This window comes from Lytechinus variegatus, chromosome 3, assembly GCF_018143015.1.
Source record: "Lytechinus variegatus isolate NC3 chromosome 3, Lvar_3.0, whole genome shotgun sequence".
NCBI lineage: Eukaryota > Metazoa > Echinodermata > Echinoidea > Temnopleuroida > Toxopneustidae > Lytechinus > Lytechinus variegatus.
The window spans coordinates 41,735,993-41,760,889 of record NC_054742.1 but is presented as its reverse complement, the minus strand read 5'-3'; the positions used below and the strand labels follow the sequence as shown (position 1 = coordinate 41,760,889).

General features: G+C 34.4%; 1 protein-coding gene across 1 annotated transcript in view; it reads right to left on the bottom strand.

Moving 5' to 3' along the window:
• Positions 1-24,897, bottom strand: part of LOC121411051 (lysophosphatidic acid phosphatase type 6-like) — a 52,802-nt gene that overhangs the window by 11,931 nt on the left and 15,974 nt on the right. Inside the window, exons 7-8 of the mRNA XM_041603532.1 lie at positions 24,116-24,284; positions 22,619-22,767 (exon numbers count right to left, since the gene is read on the bottom strand). Coding sequence (XP_041459466.1) covers positions 22,648-22,767; positions 24,116-24,284 — 289 coding nt within the window. The 3' untranslated portion in view covers positions 22,619-22,647. The remainder of the gene's footprint in view (positions 1-22,618; positions 22,768-24,115; positions 24,285-24,897) is intronic.

The window sequence follows — 24,897 nt, the reverse complement described above, 5'->3', positions numbered from 1 at the left end:
GAAATTCCCGCTTTCGTAAGCAAAGCTCAATTGCGCAGTTTGACCCATCACAAGAAAGATCAATTCTGGCGGGGCCCCAATTCTGGCAACTGCTTGTGTAGGCTTCCACTGCGAAAACAAATTTAAAGACGTTTCAAAACTCAATAGTGTTCAGTGTCTCACTCGCCATGCTGAAAGTCATACAATTTTAGATGAATGCGTTTACAAATGCATCTTTTTAAATTTTCCTAATTTGAAAGACATTTACTTTTATGACCAGGAAGGAGGACACTAAACACATGCTTTGTTTCTCATTATATTGCATTTTGTAATTACGTTTTCAATCATGATTCATGTTGCTGTTTAAATTTGGAAAACCGAAAATGAACACACCCAAAGAATACTATTACAGACTGGTGGTGTTCACACAAAGGAAAATTGACATGCTCATATCCAGGGATGCCATTTACACTTGATAAGAAAGTAGGTAAAGGATAGAGAATGGGCACTTTTTAATGATTTCTGTGGCCAAAATCATACTGTAAAAATCAATGATGTGAAGACATGTTGATAAAAAATAACAGACTGGAAGATGCAAATCACTAAATAGACAAAATAAACAAGAATTGATATTAATGTCAACATGTGAAAAAAAAGAATATTAACTGCTAGTAAAAAAAAGGGGAGGGCATGTTTTAATGATTAAAAGTGACTATCGCATAGAAAATAATATATAATACATAAAGTATAATTTAGAAGGTGTAAAGAATATATTTGCTTTTGTTTCATTCAATACTATTTCGAATTTTGATTTGTAATAATCCAAAGTATTTTCAAATTCATTTTGATTATAGATAATATAGAAAATTTACTGATGTTAATATTAATGTATGTAAGATAGCTATTACTAATATTGTTAGCAAATACTTGTAGAAAAGTCATTCAATCTCTTCTGCACATTGTCCTAATTTTGAGCCAATCCACTTAAGATTTGTATAATAGTTCCAATGTGAACTTTTAACAGTGCTAAGAAGAGGAATAATAAGCCTAAATATTTTTGAAAAGTTTTCGTATTGCTTCATTAATTTCAAGAGGGCATTTCATATCTTGAAGCGCAAAAAAAATCTTCCAACATGACTTTTCAAGACATTGAATGTGCGTTACCTAGACTCTTCCTTATTGCTCCCAGCTCAGTCGGAAATTAGAATATGAAGACTCTGCTTGTCCATCATTGTCTAATAATACATATTTCATTCCCACTTAAACAAACAATACAATGTTAATGGGAAAGTCTGATTGTTCCCATAAAGACAAAAGATTTTTTTTGTATTTCTCTGACAAGCCACAGTGATAAAAAGTAATAATAGATTGTCTTCGTTCAGGGTAATGATAAAAAGAAAAGATGGGGGTGAAATCAGAGCAGAGAGGGTTTTCCGATCACCTCTTTGTTCTCTCCCAACAAATTGAAACAGCTTGACTGAAGTGGCCTAGGGCTCTGCAACAAAAAAGGGCATATTCATACCTGATCATTTCAGAATAATACCTAATATTTTCTGATCCAGCATTCTATTCTCATCAGGAAAAGCTATTTGTTATCTCAGTATGAATGGTTCACCAAAATACACACATTCTTGCTACTTTCAAGAAGAACGAGACAGTCAAGACTTTTGCAGAAATTTCTTCAGACTGTCACAGGGACATTTGCAGCGTAAAAGCAATTTCAAGAACTTTTGAGATGCGGGATAAAAAATATCATACTTTGTTACAGGAATACAGAAATCTTAATGCCCACTTATACTATATTTTTCAATGCATAAAATGAAAATGAGGTATTTTGAGGCCCAATTACGAGTTCTCATGAATAATATGTATTTGTCCGACTTGGGCAGGTGTGAACGTGCAACAATAAGCTAGGACCACTAGTTGGATAGACACCGAATCCCAGTGGTGGAGGTTTGTTCGGTCGGTCGCAGTCAAGTCGGGCAATTGATGTTCATTTTCTAGAGTGTTGTAGGGGCTCTCCCCCCATATAGGATGCCTGGCCTGTAGGCGATGGAGATATAAGTGGCTGATGGTAGGTGATAAGAAAGTACAGTATGGAAACTTCTTGGTAAAGATTATAATACACCTATGAGTAGATGTAACGTGAGATGGGGTTAATTGAGGTGGTAGACCTTTATCGAAGATATTGTCTCCTAGAAATGAAAAAAAAATTTAATTGGTAGTTCACTGCATTCAGTTTCATCATCATTGGCATATCAGTCACTTTAACTTTTTCTATTTCAATATTATAAATTGTTTTTCAGAACTTTGCCTATACAAACCTTGGTCAAGGGTGACAGATGTAGATGTTAATAATAATCCGCTTTTATATAGCGCTTGTTACATCGGAACGACATGTCTAAGCGCTTTACAGATATATTAATAGATGTTATGACTCGTGTAGTATATCAATTTTGCTTGAGCTGAGATTTGAATCCATGACCCAGGAATTGAGTTACTTACACACTTATGAAAAATATTGAATATGATTCAATCTTGGAAGAGCGAATATGAGTGGAAAAATGTAGGGGAAGGCGGGGTAAGTTGTGACAGTTTTTGCTTTTTGCATGTTAGAATTGATATGATTAATAATCTTGTCGAAATAAGTACCTTGCCTTGAAATTTCATTCTTCTGAAATATATATAACCTATATATAATTTCTACCCCAACACTGAAAGTCATCGTGACCTTTGAAAAAACCGATGTCAAATGGCTCAACTTGCCCCATATATGGGGTAAGTTTGAGCCACCTTCTGGGGTAAGTTGAGCCACAAAAACTATGTACAAAATGTATGGGGGGACAACCAGCATGTCACTTTTTTGTTTAAAGTCTTTTCACTTGCTAATTCTCTATAAATACTAACATCCTGTAAAAGGAAAAGAGCAGTCATGTATATTTGCTCCTTTCAGCCTGCATTTCAATCTATTTTTATGGTTTGTTTGTTTTTTAAGATACATTACCATAGGAATTACCATGGCTCAACTTGCCCCATGCTGTTTGGCTCAACTTACCCCAGTCCGAACTTAGTGCGATAATTTTGTATCCACAAATTTATTATGCATCCATCATATAAAAGACTATGACAAGAATTAAGATCCATACCTGGACTAATAATATTGTTATCATGTCTTTATTATATTTAAAGACGTGTGTGTTTATAAAGCACTTATCTATTTCACACTCTTTTTTACTTTTTTGGCTGAAATTCATATTTTTCCCTCTAAAAAACTACTTTTTGTTTCAAAGTTGGAAACAATGTGGTGGGGTTAGGGGTTATGCTATGGGTCATCAATACATGGCACCACCACAATGTCTGACTCATTCATTATTGGCCTGGGGCTGGTGGCTCAACTTGCCCCTATGCTCAACTTACCCCGCCTTCCCCTACTGTATTTTCACTAATGTAGGAGTGACATCAAGTAGTAAATGGGAATTTCAGGGTGATCTGCAAGTCACTATAAAATCAAGTGAAAATAAACATTACTGAATGTCAAACAATGCTTTTTCTTTCACTCCTTGAAGAATGAAGATTTTCACAAAACCATAGCAACTCCAAATTACCCAACGCCAAAGCAACACCTCCGAATTGACAATCATCATCTTCCTGCAGAGGAGATCGCATCTTTACTACCTTCAATTCATCAAAGCATTTTACTCACCCCACATAACACTTTCATCATGAAGACAATACAATCACTGAAAAGCGTTACTAATCAGAGGAACTCCTCTATTTTCATAACATATCGACCCTCAACATGTGGTCTGTCTGGAGAAATGGACTTGTGATTTCTTTGTCATTCTATGGTGACTCATCGGTCTATTGTCCTAAAGGTTTTGCCTTTAGAAACTATGATTAAAGCCAATTTAATGAGTTATTCATCATCTGGCTACAGCGGTATCTTTCATCTTATTATAATCACCAAACTCCCTTTCTTGGTATTTGTAGATGTGGAAAGGGGAATTACCTATGGTTGCATTGTCACTTAATCATCATGATTCTCATACCTTCTGATTAAGTTTATCAGAAGGTATCAAATCATGATGATTATTACCCATTTTACATTATTGTGAACAAACTAGATAATAAAAGAAGGGAAAGTAGCTGTCTTTATTCTCTGATTTCAAAATCAGAATGAGAACAAAAACAATCATTCATAATTGTCTGAGAACATGACAGAAAAGAAATTCAAATACATCAACCTCATTTACTCTTGAATTTGAAAATAAGAGAACAAGTATTATCATTCATAATTCTACAAGAACAACAAAGAAATGAAGTTGAAAAAAGGAGAAAATGAAAAAACAAACACAAAATCCATCATTCTTAAATTTGAAATATTACTCCACTCATTCAACTGTGGGATGCATACACCTACATTGATGATTGACATAATGTTGTGTGACATGTGCACTAAGCATCAATACACAACAGTTTATATGAATTCACTTTGGTAGATTCTTGATGATTGAGTGGATGAATGATAATGGATGGGTATCCTAACCTAAATCATTTCTGGAAATGAAATAAATGTTGAGTGATCTATTCCTCTCATGCCATTCATAGAAAGAGAAAAAAAGGGTGAATCTAATCAGCATCATTTACTTGGACTGTCCCATGAAGATTTCAGTGCATAAAAGCAAGTATTTACATTTTTTTTTTTGAAATTTCAAATCAATTCAATTTCAATTTGTTTTCATTTTTACTCACATTTTACAATCACAATAACATTAGGATAAGTTTAGCTTTACCTACATAAATTACATGTAAAAAATACAGTGTTACAGAATAATGTTTAACATACATGTTTGTGATTGAAATAGATATCTGAAAAAGGAAAATATTTTTAAGGAATAAAGTGAGGCCATTAAAGACTGTGAAATTGTGTGCATGTAATCACAGACTTGAACGTCTAGTTCTAATATCTTTTTTGAATAAAAGAAATATCATGCAGAGGGGGGGGAATCAATGAATTTGGTCTTTTGTGTAATTTATTGTGTGCATTGATCCATAATGCATTCAGATTTTGAAAAAGGTAAACTTTTCATAATTTATCCCCCAATGATCAAACACCACAATTACTTTAAAATTGAATTTTCACAAATGCATTAGAATGAAAAAAGAATGGAAAAAGCATTTTACAAACGTGGTGAAACAATATGGAGGCGCAATAGCTCAGTCGGTAGAGCGGGGGATTCGTATTCCGGTGACCCGGGTTCAATTCCCACTTGGTGCGCTAGTGCCCTTTGGTAAGGCATTAATCCTCAGTACCAGGTACTTCGGAGGGGACCTTAAGCCGTCGGTCCTCTGGTTGCTTGCTTACAAGCATTCATGCTTTCTTAGCAATCAGGTAAAAAAAATTACCAATCACAATCATCACAATATGAGTTTGCTTAAAATTACCATTGCATGACACATTTTTATGTTTTTTTTTCATTTGCCTCTTTCAGTCTACAATATCAGGCTTTCATACTTGGAACAAAGGATGAGCTAATGGAAAAACTAGCCTATATTTGAATGATGGGAAGACATTTAATGGCAATGCTGCTGGATCTATGTGAAAGCTTTGATAAGCTCTTTATTCAGTGGGATGGCATTCATCCATCTTACTGTCATATGTCTTTCCTCTGATTGATGCCATCATACATCATCTTTTATCCAGGACGGGAGCAACAAGAACGCAGGCTTGTTCACACGGAATCATAAAAATGCATGTGTACTATCTGGCGGGAGATTACAATAGCTGTTAAGTCCATACTGAAAAATCAAAATATGGTGAAGAACATGTTCCAGGGAGTTAAATGAAGCAAGTGTAGGAACTTGTGGGAATATCAATGATTTTGGCATAATATATTCTGAATGTATATACTTTGGCTTGATTGGGAAATACTAAGACTTAAGCAGTCTCAATATAGAATCATGAAACATTGTGCTGTTGCACCCATGTTTACTATGATCAAGGAGTTAACTCCTTGCTATGATGTATTTAGCAGATCAGAAAAAAGAGAATTCAATTTTCACATTGGATCACAAATTGACCCGTATTGCAAGTAAATTTTTCTTCATTACAAGAGTTGTAATTGAAAGAATGCAAGTAGTCAGTAGCAAAAGTAGACAGTTACCATGTAAACTGGCATATTTTGCAAATTTATTTGATATAATTCATATTGTTTATAAATTGCAAAAAAACATATAAAAATGTATTTATCCCCTTACCTAACACTATTGAAAACAAATTCAAGATACAACTGTTTTTTTTTTTGCATGATTGCAGCATGTAAAAAAAACAACAAAGACGATAATCAGTAGTTGAGGCAAAGCTCCTGTCTTCTCAACCTCAATGGTAGTGTAAACACACAGAAGGGACATACAACAAAAGAAATGAATGATGAGCTGAGCGGAAGGACCAAGTCCCTTAACGGTAGTTTGGGATGAGTAAGGGGGTAGTATCTTACTGTCATCTGAACCCCAATCCAAGACACAACTAACATTAATGGTATAGGTGTTCCTTGGTCTGCAGCCCCTTCCAAATGAGGGACATGGGGCCGCTGCCCTATGAATTATGGAATTGCATCTTGTGAGGTATAATTCTTCAATCTCCCAAAGAAGATCATGGTCGGTACTACCAATTGCTATCACTGAAGGAATCTGATCTGGCTGTATCGCGAGTGCTTGAGACCCTCGGGGATGGAACATTGAAAATGATTCAACAGTTACACCAGACAATCAGATATGTTTTCCAATGCTGCATGTATAAATAGATGTGTCTCGCATACTGAAATATGTCTCTCGATGTGATGAATTACTGAGAATAATAAATTTATCCTATTCTTGCAAGGCTCAAATTTCGATTTGGGTTGTGAGTAAAGTAAAAAAAATCAAATACTGGAAAGTAATTTGAGCAAAGATGCAAAAATCATAAATGAAAAGGAAACAAGTGGAATGCCTCTGGAACTCTTATTTGCATTGTGCAATTTGATAGCATGACAGTGTTGACTTTGAAAACTAAGATGAATGAGTTAAAAAAAAACACTATTCATTTGAAAATGAGGTATTAAGTTTGTTGACCTCAAATGACCTTGATCATGTGACCTGAAACTCAGGTACATGATGAGTTATTCTTCATTATCCTCAAAAAACTTAACCTTATTTTCAAATGATTTTAATGTTGATGATGCCACCACTATCACCCCCACTATTGCCAGTCATAGGAAAATTGATGCCAACAGAGTCACGCTATGCTATGCAGGTGAGACAAAAAGCGTCCTCATGAGAAGTATGGTTGTAAAAACTGTGTCTTTCGCTATATTTCCCCTCCACTCTACAAAACATTATCAGAACTCTGAACAATCTCATTTAAAAAGGGTAGGCTCAGCTTTGCTAAAAATAGGAAAAGAACAGAGCTTCCCAGAGGAATGGATGGTACACTATAAAAAACAGCTTTTTCAAATTCAGAATGATAGAATGGTCTGCATTTTTTACTAAAACGTAAAAAGATTCCAATATTTTTTTTCTGCATAGTGATAAATATCGGCTTTAATATCTGACTTGTTTTAATAAAACTACTTTCTTGAATAATGATGATGGAACTGGTACAAATTGACTGGTGAGGGCATTGTACTTTACAAAGTGTAAAAGAATCGATGACAGCAATTACATTATTATAAGTACTATCAAGAGGTTTGCTTTGTATATAAAGACATCTCCAGGTAGGGATTTGATTGATTGGAGAGAGTGTGCTGTTGGGACAGACATACGAGGATTGAAGATGAAAAAAAGTACATCCTGGATGACATCATCATCATCATCATCATGGGATGGCCAAGACAAAAGGTGCAATTAGTGGCACAGTCTTTTGGAACCGGACCACGCAATTGGCTTTCTTTCTCATTACTTCTTCACACCTGAGGAGTAGTCCCCTCCCAACCAATTTATTAATCTACCATTAGTCTATCAGTCCAGACTGCAGTTCGTCTTGGAAATCATCCTAAAGGGGCTGGATTGAGATGTGGGGGACCACAATGTCACTTGGGAAAATGATCTTGTATCTCACACTTTTAGGGATTTAAAAAAACTGTTCATGAATATAACCTCTCATGTAATATTCTTTACCAACCACAGTTATTCATCTCTAAAAAATAATTCCCCTCACTTTCTTGAATATCACACTTTTGCCAGGGAGTTCTAAAATGGGAAGTGTGCACACACGATCATTTATATCCGACATACTAAGAATTTTGGCAAAAGTTAATCACATAAGAAGTTTCCCATCAATCATCATTCACAGTGATGATCAGTGATGATAATTTAGTGTGTCACTTCAGCCGTAACATTGATCATTATACTACCTCCAGAATGGCCTAGAATTTCAGCATTCATATTAATAATACACTGATAATATATTCTGTAATTCTTACAAAGTTACTATAACAAAGGTTAAAATATGCCAATGCTCTTTCCTCTTTTGTTTGTCACAATTCAAATAAAAAACATTTCCACACCCCCCAATCCCATAGAAAATTTTTGCAGCCTCCTCTAAACTAACATCCAAATGGCAAATTTCCAAAGTTTAAGTGGACATTGTGATCTCCATGAAGCATTCCCTAGTGATCATATTGCAGAAAAAGCCTGAGCCTTGAGCCGAAGGATGACCAATGCTAATACCAGTAATTGAACAGGTCTAATCCTGTGTGATGTGACCACTGCGGACATGTGTCTCATTAAGAAGCGAAAGGAACGGGCCATCCTTGTTTGGGGTAGGATTGGAGGGGAAGCACCCTTATTCAGTAGAGACACCCATATAATTAGTAAATATCTAAAGTAAACAGTGAGTCACTCTACAGGCCAAAGTATTGCATCTTGAGAAAATGGATGATTGATCATATACCTTGGTAGAAGATGTTCGTTATGGGGATGTATCATCGCATTATGACATCATCCAAAAATTAGGTCATCATGTTTTCATTGTAATACTATAGTTATAAACTCAATTTTATCTTCTGTCAATCAATACTACAGTTTCTAATTAGATTGGTACATATAGTTTCCGACCTTCAAAAAAAGAACTAAAAAGAAAAAAAATCATAGTTATACGACTTCGTAAAGTTCAGAAAAACACGCTGCTTCTAATGCAACTTTGCTAAAAATCTTTCATTCTGACAAAATTGTAGTGACTGTTCACCTATAAATGCAATATAAAAAAATATTTCAAATCAATTGATATATTCAGCACCATCTCTCAGGAATATTTTTATATTTCTTGAAAAATACTGTTTGTAGTCATTGCACATCAAATATTTAAAATCATTATATCCATCTGGATCTCAGTCAAAATCATTTCATAATCACAAAATATTTTCATTCATAATCATACATCCAAATTCATAGTGATAATTTGGAATAGTGACCTAAATTTTGGGCGGATTTACCAAATCTTACCAGAGGCTTCAAATATCAAGACAGCTCTGAACGAATGTAACATCACAAAATGGTATTCATCTCTAAAAGGATGAAATTATGGAAGTATGTTCAGCTCTTCAGTTTTTATAGTTTACAAAATGAAATGACAATTTGAAAAAAAGGACCTAGAATGACATCCTATACAAACTCCAACTAAATTCACAAAGCACTTTGGCAGTTAAGATCTCCAATACTGCTTTCCAAACACAAGAAAGTGCAGGCCACTTCACTGGTCGAGGGTTAGAACCAATACACAAAAGATACAGTTTCAAAGACCAACCTTTAATTCCTCTTTTATACCTTCTCTTTACAGTCTACCACCACCAGTGTTTGCCCCACCCCCATCCCTCCAAAAAAAGAGAGATAAAAAGATGACTAGTTTGGGATGCACAATTTCAGGTTGGAGAAACAACAATTAATGGGCCACTGTGATTGTATCGTATACCCAATGGAATAACACTAATTGAATTATTGTGTCGTCCCGTGGGCATTCCCTGCTTTACCTCCATTTCTCATCAAATGGCGAAAAGGGAAATAATGGTCCTTTTTCTAGAGTAATTTTAATTCTACATGTACCTGAAGGCACATTCACACTTAAATGGAATATGTTATTCAATGAATACAACCAAACCCATTTCTCAATGCAAAACATTCTATTGTTTTCCATTTTGCCAGGGGTTAGTAGAAGACAAAGAATGTTAATTAATAAGTTTATGAAATGCATTCACACAAAATAATGATTTATATTCTTCTTGGTTCTTTTTTTTAATCATTAAATGATTTTTATTACAAATACTTCACAAAACAAAAATAAACCTATGTACATATATGTTCTTGGGTCTTCTTGGTTTCAAAACGGATAACTTCTTTAGAATGATAACGGTTAAGAAATCAAAATCATAAAACATTATTATTCAAGATTTATATCTCAAACAGAATTTTAGAATACTGCTTTATCAAGAACATTGAATTAATCCATAAAGTTCAGTAAATATTCAGATACTGTGATGAATTGAAATAGAATACAATATAAACTGTTAATTGTCTGTCGAACTGGTAATCTACAGATTGGAACTATCCATAGTTTACATCTAGCCAGATTTACACAGGAAAAATGAAAAGAATGTTATTTAATACTTGGAGACAAGTGAACGCACCCCGTGTTTGAGAAGGGAAAGCCGTCAATATTGGAGGAAGGGATACAATGTCGGGGCGGTAGACAAAGAGAAAGATGGGGATGTGAGGCGCTTCCTGGTGGTGTCCGATTGCCAGGGAGAAGGCTGGACCAGGGCATCCTCTTGCCAAAACATTTATCAATCAAGGGTGTTTCAGCAGCTATAAGGAAGAGCACTCAACAGTGCGGTGGGTAAACTTTGGCGGAGATAGGGTTACTCCGCAACCCTCCCCAATCCCGTCTTAATTTTATCACTCTATTATCACATAAAACATGCACTAAGGTGAGTCATCGGACCTGTTCTTTATCATCAAACAATGGGATGTCCCAAGAATAAAACCAAATTGGCATCGTTCCTGTTTGCACCAAAGTTCATCCCTGATAGAACTTGTGGGTAACCATACAGGGTTCCATCTCGGCTTTTATTGTAAATTATCGGATCAATAATTTTGTGGGATGATGTCGGTGTCCATCAGAATTAAAATGGATGACTACATTGCAAATATGCATGTCCTACATAACATGAGTGAACAGAATGATGAGATTGGAGGGAGGTAGAGGTAGTTCAGATTTTATCCATCGATATTAGGCCATCAATCAGGAACATGATATGTCTCTAGTTCAATGTTATATTTAGATATGAAGAAAAACAAACACAGTGTCATTACCTTTTATTCCATTACTTACTTTATCTAAATGAAGCTTTAATAGGATTGATCACATGGATGTAAATCATGTTGACAGTCCAGTTGATATTAAGATTACCAAAGCTAATGACAAGAAAACTTATGACTAAGTTCATATCTTCATTAGAAGAGAGATGGTGATATCTGGCCCATATCACAAAGCTTAGCAACTATTGTAGAACATTTTTCGACGATTAATTGCATTAACTACAATGTACAATCAACAATGAAAACCAAGTGTAAGATTGATCATTAACCTTCGTTTTACGGGACTTGATGCTGTTTCATCCTGACATGGCTATTTTTCTGTTTAGATCCACTTTAATAATGACTTGACTTATGGAATGCTGAATAGGATTCTAGCTCTCGTTTAATACAAAGAACATTGGTCAACATGTCCGTACCCACCACACACATTTGGTGAATACTGATATAAGTACAGGTGTATTTGCTTTGTTAAAATTTAATGAGTAATATTAACATGCCTTTATTGGGTATTTCAGATAGCTTTCCATATTCTTGTTGAAAGACACCCTTTCTGAATCATCATCCAAATGAGAAGATATGCTCATTAATGACATATTATACCAGTATATCTTGGTACCCTTCATTCATTGATTGCAACATAATTTTGCATAAAATATGTTAGTACTGATTAAAAGACTAACATGATTAATGATTTTTTTTAAGTAAAAAAAGAAAAGAAAAGATATCGCACTCCATTTTAAATATCAATTACTCTAATACTGCATAGAATAAGGAATGTCCTATTTTGGATGACTATTAATCACATTCACTATAAAAAATGTATAACTTCCTCATTGTTTAAATCATTAAAAAACATTCATTTAATTTAATTTAAAGATCCAGACCGGACCCGAAAATGAAATTGATTTATGATATACCAATCGAAAGCTTATAAGCTACTAAATACAGCAAGGTATGCTTTATTCATTTTCACCGCTTCCCAGCTGAGTATTTTGATTAAGAATATTCCAATTATCGGGCTTCGAACCCCGCTTAGAAAATAGGCTTTATTGTGCTTTTCACCTGCCTCGAGACCGTGACGTCACGTTGTGTAAGAAGCGTCGTGATTCCATAGGTTTGTACACAGAAAAACTGGGTGATTTTTTTGCTTTCCAGATAACGCATTTCATTCTCTTCACTCCTATCACAGAGGGATATCACATATATTTTTTCCCACAAGCTTGAATTTATGAAATCTACAGTTTTGAACTAGTTTTTGCCTTATTTTATTTCCTGCTTATTTGGCGCAGATTTCAATTCTATCTGCATTTAGATTATGTATAACAACTTTTCCTGACATAGCAATTTAGGCCCAATAAGAGCCAAACAGAGAAATCACAAAAAAGGTACTGAATAGTTGTAGGTTTACAACAATTTGAACAGTGAATAATTTTGAGTGCCATTTTCACCTTTAAACGTAAAAAAAATGGATTCATAACATGGAAATGGAAGAAAATACCCAATGCTTTTGTACACAAACCTATGGAATCACAACCCTCCAGACACAACGTGACGTCATCATTTCCAGGGGACGTGGGGGTGCTCAATCGAAGAGTACTTTGGAGGAGCTGTTTCTTTGATTTTTATTTAATATTTTTAATTATTGGAAGGAGATATATGTAATATTTTTGGTATATTTGTATTGTATGAATCATTACCTTTATTTTGATATATGATTGTTTTTACACCGTCAGGGTCTTTAAGATATGAGAAAAATAATATAGGATCAACCGGTCATGTGAATGATGCGATATCATTTGACCATCTCCTGACCTCCACTGTACCTCTCACACACACGCTCACTACCGGTTCTGTATGAATGGATGCATTCACAAACAACATCTGACATGGGCTATTAGAGGTAGCTCTAATATTTCTCTTAAGGCCTGATTGAACTTAGCGACCGATATTGCTCTCAGTGACTCTAACCATGGTATCGCAACACAATGAATCACAGGCCTTGGCATAACATCAAAAGTACAATCATGGTAACACAGTCAGCTATGATTACTAGTAAACAAACCAGACAAGCAATTTGGAAGTTAAATTAGACAAAAATCTGTGTGATCCTCCATGGTTAAGATAAAACCTAATTAAGTCACTACTGGTTAAAGGTTGTCTTATATGACCGATCATAAAGCATTATGGTTGAAAGCCAGTAACATGAGGACCTATGATTTTAGGTATTATTTTATGTCACAGACCGATCAGCTATTACATTATTCAAAATGACATACCTGTGGTCAGTTTAGAGTTGGTTTTGTTAATGTGACTGTCTTATGAGACAACTATTAAAAAAGTATATCTTCTGAAAAAGTCTCTGAAATACCACCGGGAACCTAAAAAGTACTCAGTAGATTTGCTTTGACTACATCATCACAGATAATTGGTTTAATTCATGTATGTGTTCTCTTCATCTTTATAATCTGTGTTGTTGCACATATTAAACCCCTTTTTCACACCACAAGACAACTTCCCTTGATGAGATTTCCAAAAAAAAATCTAAAAAAAACGTGTACAAGGTACCTCGAAGGGGAGAAAAAAAAATCCTCAGAGTAAAAGTGTGTGTATTAACTCATTTCTGGGGTAGAGTTGAAGTTTCAAAACATTTTCATGGTACTCTTTGCAGATGATATTGATGTTTTTGGTTTTGATTGTAGGCTTGGACAGGACTTTTGAATCACGCAAATTTGTGCCATCTCAAATACTTATGAGCTTGAAACATATTTTTGCAGGGGAGATACACAAAAACCTGTTTGAAATATATATCAACCTTGAAGACCCCTACCCATTCCGGTTTCAGAGAAAATGCCCAATACAACTGGGCAGTGACAAGGCTCGTTTTCCAAATATACAATGAGTTGATAAATGTGACCTATGTGTCTCCCCTGAGAACACCTTACTCAAACTGCAATTCTTCTGAATACAACTTCTAAGTCACTGGAGGAGTTATTGGAGTAGTTTTCCTCCAAGAGCGGTTATTTTAGAACTAATCAACACCTACATCTGACCCTCCTCATGGGGCGAGAACAGAAGCCAAAAGTAGTGGACAATATTATGAAACAAACTACATTCTAGATAAGTTTTCATCTATTGTAGAACCCCACATCCTGAAAATGTATATAGGCCTATCTAGGCACCCATTCTTTCAAACACAAATTGGATTACTAAAATGGGATTTTTTAGACTAAATGCTTTTGCGCTCCAGGTTATCTAAATAATGGAAGATGAAGGGAAATGATATGAGAAAATGACAGCAAGTGGATGAGAAAAAGAGTGGGAGACAATATAAAGATTTTGAGTGTGAGAGGGAGGGAGGGAGGGGGAGAGACGGGAGGTGGCGAGAGAGAAAAAGAGCATCTCAGAGAAAGAGAGTACAAAACATGATTACATTAACTAGAAAAAAATTCACTTGAGGGGGAAATGGGTTTTCTAATAGTAAAACTATATCTTGGTCAGGCTTTTAGCAGAAGGATTATAAGTCTCTGAAATGAATAATTTGGGGTATAAGAGGATTATATTTCCATTAAAAAGGGACTGTTGCAATGTCTAGATGCCCAAAGCTGTTCCCAATATGAGACATACATGTATTTCAAAACAGCATTAAATGCACCCAATAATTTTTTTAAAAGATACATTTCCTAACTTTTCTGTAATATTCACATTCACTTTTGACAATCGTATTTCTTCTTTGCAAGGCTTGCATTATCATGTGAAAATAGATATTTGCTCCACTTAGGGTGTGGGCCTAAATGGGTAAAATCACATTACAAATCAAATTCAGAATTAAATCATAATCTACATGTATGACCCATCAATTCTACATATAATTCAATGATTACTTTTTTAAATAGGAGCTTAGAAATCACTTTATATAAACACAGAAAAGGGAATAATTGAATTTGTATAATAATGCATGATCACCCCCTGTGTATACAATATCTAACAGCAAATACACAATCAGACTTAATGTATAAAGGAAATATAAATATATGGTAACATGGAAGACTTGATAGGAAAATGCTGGCTATTATTCTAAACCTACACTATGCCAACCATCTCCTTTCCACCTTGTAAGAGAAAGCTGTTTATGTGAAGAGGGCGAGTCAAAAGCAATAATAGGTAGGAGACCCAACACCAGTTGCCTTGGGGGTGTAACATGAAAGGACAGCACTCATTATTGGGTTATGCTCCTCTGTTTCAACAGAGAGGATAGCGCGAGAGGATCAGAGATGCAGAAAATGATTATCACATAACATACCTACCAAGGTCAGGTTTAGGAGATGTACACTTTGCCCGGAGGCAGGGTGCAGATGAGAAAAGACAAACGACCTCCTCTTGCAAACCATTCTCTTTTCTTTTTAAAGGAAAATGTTAGTACAAAAATTCATTACCCACTTGCTATTGTTGATAAACTTTGTGGGGACGATGGTACAGTAATATATTTTGGTGTTCATATTATCTGATTCGAAATAGAATATTACTTCAACTGTTAAATTAATTAGTAATTGATGAATGGGTTCTGTTGCGAAATAGAATACTGGCAAATGAATGATAAAGTAATGTAATGTTCATGTACAGATACACCTTACATTTACAAACTATATTATATATCTTATGAACAGGAATTTCATGAATATAATCCAAATATGCTTTATGACCATCTCCCTTGTCTCATTGGCAGATTGTCTACTCAGTACTGAATTTGGCTTCCACTAGAGTACTAGTAGTCGATTTTATGAATAAATCCTGAATTTATGTCTCCCTCTCTGAAGACATCCAAGATTTGCAAGTTACCATCAATATCATAGCAATGCAAAGCAGAAAAATGTACTCAAAACCCCCTATCCCTACCTCTGAAGATAAACTCCAGAGGAGCATTTCACAAAGTCACACTATCAGTGGTTCTGATTGATAATCTGACTCTCAGCCAATCATATGAAAGGATTTCAGTTGCTTTTAACATTGATCAGTCATATGACTGATTAAAAAAAAACTAACTTCATGAAATGCTCCTCAGGTGCAAGGTGAACATCCAACCCCCTTCATCTTCAAGATGCTCTCATTCATAACACTGACAGGTGAGTGGTATTTGTATACATTACCATGGCAACCAAACCAGAAGGCATCTTCCAGACCGGGATCTTTGAGGAAACCTGGAGGAGGGGGCTCCTCTTCAGATGATGATGATCCTTTCAAACAGTTTATGTACACACCATATTGTAAGTCTGGATAATAATAGTCTACACATACATTTGGCATTCCTAATCATCGTTTCATATCATAAAAAGATAAAAATATCATCATGACGGGTATATTAACCTATGCTTATACATGATAGATAACTCTTAATACAACAATACAAAAAAATGCCATGAAAAAAAAGAAATATCTATTGAGCATGCTTGCCTTTTTTAACCAAATAATAAAAGATAGAAAACATTTTTTTAAAATAAAGAAAGTGTCATTAAAATACCAATTGCATAACTATGTACAAAATATCAATGTCTGTAATCAAGAATTGACTAAATAAAACGTCTAAAATATATCACTAAATCATGACTTGTAGGCAAAAAATATTGACGAAAACCTAAACATAAACATATTTTTCTGAAAAGTGGGGTTTGTATTATTTTGACTGTCAAATCTTTAAATCCATAGTGTCTTGGATGAGATGAGGTTAATATGCTGCCAAGAATTAGGCTGATGTAAGAGCATGTTGTTGATAGCCTGAAGCGAACATACGGTCTGAATTTATTTTTGTCGGGTAGCGGAGTCACATTGGTCCCTCAGAAATCTTCTTCTTGGTGTGATCAAGTGATTTATACACCGTGAAGACATTGCATTTCTGTTGGCATAACGGCTGCGGCTAATTTGAAGCAGTCGGAGCAATTACCACGGCCTACTTACACATTTTCGCTATGACAATCCTGACCTATTTACATGTTCCAGTTCTGTTTGGTAAACTTGCTTAAGGAAAAGGTGATAATCTATGTTGGAGGCATGCTTGAATGGGTTACTATCTAGTTTGATAGCCTTGATGAGAATTGATATCAATTGGAATAAATATAGAATTGACTACATCATGCATGCTTACAATGTAATAACTTCATTACATCAATATTGCCATAGATCTTGCCCTTGGGACTGAAAAGGGGGAAAACTGAAAAATACACACTAGTTGGATGTTTAAAAAAAATTGGGGAACATATTAAGATTATTTTCTGCAATAAATTAAAAAAAACATATGCATTTACCGATTCCCTGTTTTAAGTTTACTAAGATATTTAGTTTACAAATTACACGGACATGTGTACATATCATTTCTTTTGTTTGTACTTTTGTACTTTTTTTACTTTGTACTTTTTTGACTTGTTTGAATAAATTCAATTCAATTCAATTCAATCTTTAAAGTATGGGAAATTATAAGTATTATAAAATTATTAGTAATAAAAAATGTAGGTGTACAAACTGAGATGGATATGAAATCATTATAATTTTGTGGTTCATTGTTGAGAGGCAACATATTTACCTTTTACTACTGGTACAATTTTTTTGGTAAAGTATTGAAAAATCAAATTATTTAAAAACAGAAATAAAAAATGTTGTGTTTATATCCACTGGTCTAGCAGTTGCTCTACTTTTTAATTATAGCCTAATACCAAAAGGGCTAAATGCATTTTTATTATTATATAAATTGCAAATTTGAAAGGGGAAAAACTTTGAAAAAAAAGATGACACACCAATACCAAAAAATCTAAATAAAGAGCCACATTATATTTTTCATATTAATCATGTATCATAGTGATTCACCAAAGTTTTCGAGAAACGGTTAAGTCACAAGAACACCTACGCCAATAATCACATTAGATGGTATCCACAATCGATCACCATGGCAACCGACGGAAACATCAACTCCCATCAGAAAAACTACTCATCTCGAGACAGAAATCATCTAAAGACTTTGCGACAAGGAGAGAAACTGCATTCGATCATGAGACCAAAATAGGAATGCCCCTTGTTATGATATCATGCCCATGACTTGGCTATGAGACACAATACCATTACTTCCAAGTCAGTGAGCTCCTCCGCTCCAGTTTTTAATTCTTCTCCGGTGATGCGAAGGTCTGATTGCGCTACAAATGACCTTCATGATTACCCACGTTTAAAAGAATAAATCAATGGGACTGGAAAATGCTGTTGTGAAACTCTTATGATACATGTTGTGATGAGGATGATGACTCATGGTGGGTTAGAATCGGAATACTTTCTAATGAATTAATACTATATATCTAGTTAGGGTTGGTCTAGGAAAGCGTCGCTAGACGTCAAAGGTGTGATCAATCAATTTAGAGATGAGATAGTCAGTGTGAGAAATCAGAGGATGGCGTGGGGTTCCGGCACGTAATGACTCCAGACTCTATGGATGCACATGGGGTCTTCCTTATGCCACTTAAAGAGTTGAAATGAAGAAAAATGTTGCTGAAAATAGTATCAAAACTATGTGCAAGATGGACATATACATACAAGTTTATATCGTGTTCTGTATCTAGATTAGAGCAAATACAAACTCTATCTAGTATCATCTCACAGTTTGAAGGCAAGAAAAAAAGCTTCCGATTTAAAAAACTTTATCATAAAGAAACAAAACAAACATTCAAAATCATCTTTCCTACTATTTCATTTTCTGTCAAAATGTATAAAAACATTTTAAGCTGCGTCCATACTGCAATCTATTCATTCGCTGATATTTTGCCATTTTGCATATAATTCTCAGGAGCTTCCTTTTCATCATTCTCTGCTCCAGCCCCAACCTGTCTCCCATTCCCTCTTCTGCTCTACCCCCGGTCTTTCCCATTCTTCCTTTTGTGTTGCTTTGTCTCTGTCTATCTTTCTTCCTCTCTTCCAATTTCATCCATTCTCTCTCCTCCTGTTAAAATACATATTTTCTCAAGCAAGATTTAATATGATTATAAACTGAAGCCAATCTAGCAAGCGCAGTTACACTCAGCATGACTCTCGGTGAAAGCATTGTTGGGGAGAACCGACGCTCAATTTCTCTCTGATTAAAATCATCCAGATTATTCCAGCCAGTTCATCACTAAAAGCTGCAATGATTACAAACCTTTCCTGGTCTAATCCTGGAGACTATGAAATCAGAGATATAGAGGAAATCCTGTGTTTTAAAACTACATCTATTCAGATGAAATAAATGGATATGCTGACAGCTATTTTAAACCATTATACATTGGGTGGCATTGAGTTTCTCTTTTAAACTTTGTGTCAACTTTGCTATAGACTGCACTGTAGGAATATGTCCTCTTTTGCTGTATTTCATGTTGTTAAAAACAATTTTTAACAATTTTTTTCTATTTGTATCATTCTTTTCAAAAATGACATTGATGATTTCCAAAAAGAATCTAAGAAAAAAAAAAAAAAATTAAGAATGTGAATCAATTCTTACTTCCTATTAGCCGATATGAAATTGTTATTTTCTATTTAAAAAGATTTCCTGGAAATTTTTCTCAAAAATAGAAGGATGAAAAATATGAATCAATTCCTACTTTCATATTTAAGATAAAAAGTTACATCATTTCTCAAAAAAAATCCAACCCACAAACCGTTGAGTTCTTACCCTATTGGCGATAGCAACAAAGGACGTAACAGTAAATGAAAAAACATACAAGTCACTGTGAGCTTTGTATAGAACCATTGATGCATAGATGTAATGCTCACATGAGCTTGATAATCACTAAATTACCACAGATGTGCATGAGGGCATGAAATTCAGTAACCCTTTCTCATCATGGGATTGATAAATGCTCAGCAAGACACCAACCCTAAATTTTGAGATAGCTACACGAACATCCACACAAAGAAAAGGATTTCAAGCTTTTATGGATGGATGTACGCATCACTGCAATCATTCTTAGCTTCGAATGCCACCGGCCATTGTCGTAGCTGCTGGGTTGCCATGGTAACCATACACAGGAGTCCCGTTCTCTTGCCTACAGGGTCTCTCTTCAATTAAATAACACCCATTTCCTCAGATAGAATTTCTTGCTTTTATTTGTTTTATTTGTTAACCATCTCCTCCTGTTCCATTGTTTGATCTTCTGATCTCTCATCGATTCCTCCTCTCATTTTCCAACCAAACACTGCACAAAATTTTAGAATGACTATTTATTTCAACAGGAGAGTTTGTACAACATTCAGACAATGTTGATATTATGTTCATAGAACGAATAGGATAACAGTTTTTGCAAATGATAAAGAGTAGAAAGAATTATCGATGCATAAAAAAGAAAGAGATCTTTTGATTGCTCAACGGTTCTTCCTCTCACAATCCAACAAAACACAATGTTCTAGAATGAATATCATTTTAGTAGAGTTTGTACATCATTCAGATGTTGTAGATATCACGTTTGTTGAATGAATAGGATAACAGTCATTACAAATAATAAAGAGTAGAAAGAATTACCAATATAAGAGATCTTTTGATCTCTCATCGATTCCTCCTCTTACAATCGAACCAAACACAATGTTCTAGAATAACCATCATTTTAGGAGAGTTTGTAAATGATTCAGATGTTGTAGATGTACATAGAAAGGATCTCAGATAATAATTTACAAATAATAAATAGTATTATAAAAGATCTTTTGATCTCTCATTCATTCCTTCTCTCGTTTTCCGACCAAACACAACGTTCTAGAATGACTATTATTTTAGGAGAGTTTGTACATAGACTGAATCTAGAATAACAAAACTTACTATAAATAGCGGGGAGAATCATACATGTGTATCTTTTAATCTCTCTATAATTCCTCCTCTTGTTTTCCAACCATATACAACATTTGAAAATGGCTATCATTTTAGGAGAGTTTTACAATCATTCAGGCGGTGTAAATATAATGTAATGAAAATGATAATAGTCATTATGAATAATATTTCATCATTATGAATTACATTTAAATAGCTCATAGCTTATTAGAAGCAGAACATTACCGCAGGACAAATAGTTTGTCCCACAGTAATTCCCCATTATGATATAGAACATGGGTCAATTCATACTCCACATACAAGAGACAAATGTGCTAAACTGTGATAACATTTTTGGCAAGCAATACAAGACTCTCCTGTTGAAATCTGTGAGGTATCAGTCATGGCCATTCTCGGCCAATATCACCGAGCATTGCAATGTCATATTCATGGGCTCCCATTCAAATGTTAGTTTGGTATTGTACCATAGAAAACGAACATCATAATTCATGAAAGGTACCCACTCTCACATCCGGGGATACCATACAGGGGGTAAAATGTAAATAAGTATTCAACACAAGATGGAGCTATTTGACTTTTGTGCATGTAGAAGGAACGCTTTACTATAAATGTATTGCAATCTCAGTGCTGATTCATTGAACTTACTGTACGTGCCAATCACAAACAATGCATTTCTACATCATCTGTATTATTATTTCAAAAGTCTACGATTCCCCCCCCCATAAATGATAAAAAACAAAACAAACACTTTTGCTCTTCGAAATATTAAATGGCATGGTATCAAATAATGTTAGGCGTTAGGCATATTTGAAAATGTCAGAGGTAATTATCTTCATGTGATGACATCACTGTAAACTTTGATTTGCTCAGCTACTGTATTTAATTTAAAATTAGCTTCAAATAATGGGTATCAACATCTGCTAATCCCTCAAGTTTATATTTTTCGAAAATTGTCCACATTTTCCTAATTTCTTGCATATATGAATGTATAATATTAAGTAACTATTTTTTCCCTAAATTTTCAGGGGGATCCACACTTTTAATACAAGAATTGCATTTAGTGGATCCTACTCAATTCCATTTCCACATGCTCTATTCTATACTGCTTTTCTTTCAATTGTCAGTCTTTTAATTTCTATCTGATTAATATTACTTTGTGTTATGTTTAAATGGAAATTATATAAAGAAATTAATTTTCAAATTTGATAGGTACAGAAAATATATCCAATTTGTCTCAGTCAAACAATGCTTACTGCAAATTATTTTCCATCTCCAATGGGAGCACTTTCAAAAGAAGTAGTTTTATTTTATTTTTTTCAATTATAAAACTTTGTTGTAGCTGGACTTATCATGCGCATAGGGTCTAATGGCTCAAAAAAATTATCTACCAATTTTAAGAGGGTGTGATTTCATTGCTTGCAGAAAGGTTCCTCTGCCTCATGGTGAACTGTCTAGTAAATAAAAACTCACCTCTTCATATTCCTAGTATAGAGTAATCATTAACTGGTTACTTTGCAGGCATCTGCATAGTCTTGGGCAGTGTAGGATACAGGGGCAATCAGCTGCTTGAACTTCTCAAATGGAAGAAGGGTCTCTTTACTTTGGCATATCCTTTGCTCCTGCATAGGAAAGATTACAGTTAAAATGAACAAAGATGTTTGAATCTATTGAATACACAATGGAATCTCTTGACTGGCTAATGGAAATCTATTAAGCAAACAATGGACTTTGTTGTGAATACACAATAGAATCTATCTGATAGAAAATGAAATCTAAAGATTACATGATGGGATCTATTGGTGATATTTCAGGTTAGGTATAACTTCCAGGTTTAAATGATTTTTTTGTGTTTTTATTCAATCCATACCTACATGTACACAACAAAAGATAATGTAAATCATCACAAAAAAAAACAACGATTTAATAAATAATAACACAAACATACATGACTCTTTCAGGGTCTTTAAAACCTTAGTATTTCTGTTATAATCTAAATCAATCTTCCCATGGTGACCAAAAATTGAGTGTCAACACATACAAAATTAACTGGAATGGATACATTATTCTTTTGAATTGTGACAAAAAATACATTTTTTCACAAAGCATTCTGTTCAATCTATTCAAACTAAGTATTCTCTCGAAACATTTTACTTGTTCAGAGAGAGAACCCCCCTCCCAAAGAATATGGTAATGACATGAAACTCAGTTGTAAATCACAAGGTGGCGCTATTTTAAAACAATTTTTTTGCCTATTGGATTTCTTCATGCATGATGGGTGTTGAACAAATTTAGCAAAACTGAAATCATCCTTCTTATATGTAGTTTTACATTGTCTATTATCATATAAGATAAAAAAACCCACAGGTGTGCACATATATCACATTACTTTTGCAAGTATAAGTATTACAAAGAGGTTGAAGTTCTACACATGAAAATGAAATCATATTTGTGGCAATTAACACAATGGAAAGAGCATCGGGACAAACTAAACATATCTTTGTGATTACTGATAGCAAAATGTGATTACATTGTACAACAGTCTGACAACAATAACAACTCTGAATGTCTGAACTGTAGTCTATCAATGGCAAAATCAAATCAGGAAGTTCACAGTGGATGCTGGTTAAGGTTATGAACATTTAGGTGTACATCTTACATGTCTTTGAACAAATGACAAAAAAGGTGAAATTGATGATATGGGTCATTATAACTCCCAATACACATTGGGGAGGGATTAACGCTCAAAAAGGTACACATGGGACAAACATGCCCACAGTGATAGTACTCATGCCTGAATTTTTTTACACCATAATAATGTAGAGCTTGAATATTAACTTTGTACACCAGGAAGGTTACCGGTAATCAAATAACTGTCAATGCGATCATTACTATGTGAAATGTTGACATACGGCGATGGTGATGAAGATGGAAAACATCAAAAGTACATGAAAAAGGGGGATTACCTACCTTGTTTTTATAAAGGATTCTAACAAATGCATTCCCTTTCTTGTCTTCATACAGTTCAAATATGATTGAAGCAGTAAGAGGTGGCCATATATCATCAAATACTTCTAAAGCTAGTAGGACAGTCATCAGTGTTGTGTCATGGCAGGAATTCAGATGAAACTTGTAAGGACTGAAAAATAAATATCAATTCAAGAGTAAATTCAATCATCTTTTCACCCAATTTCAATGACAGAGATATATCCTCTTTACCTGTAGTTTTTGATACTAGATGAGCCAATATTTTTCCTATTTTAGATAACTTAAACTATACTCATGTCTTATTTGTGATTTGGTTTTATGCCATGTGGTATCTATGTCATTCTCGATTCAGTTTTGAGTTTTGGCGTGTCAAATGTATTTTTTTATTCTTGATATTTTCAAATCAAAATTCTCGTTGCAAAATCAAACCTAAAGACAAGCTTTGGTCAATAAGAATATCACTTCAAAAATATTTTTGGTAATCCGATATAACCTGCTACTCTTTTGTGTTGCAGTAACAATAGAGATTTGTTTAAATTGTATAAAGGTAGCAGATAAATCATGCCATGTGCTTGAGGTTTATCTGTACTTTCCCTTTCCCTTTTGATATTGTTTGGTTTATCTCGACCATCAGGAAGTACTCTGTGAGTGCCAGGTAATTGTTCACTGCTTTCATTTCCTGTCATTTTTCAAAGAAGAATTTGTGAATGAACAAGTACTTTGTAAGTGTTGATCTTCAATTTGAAAGCTATCATCATATGTTC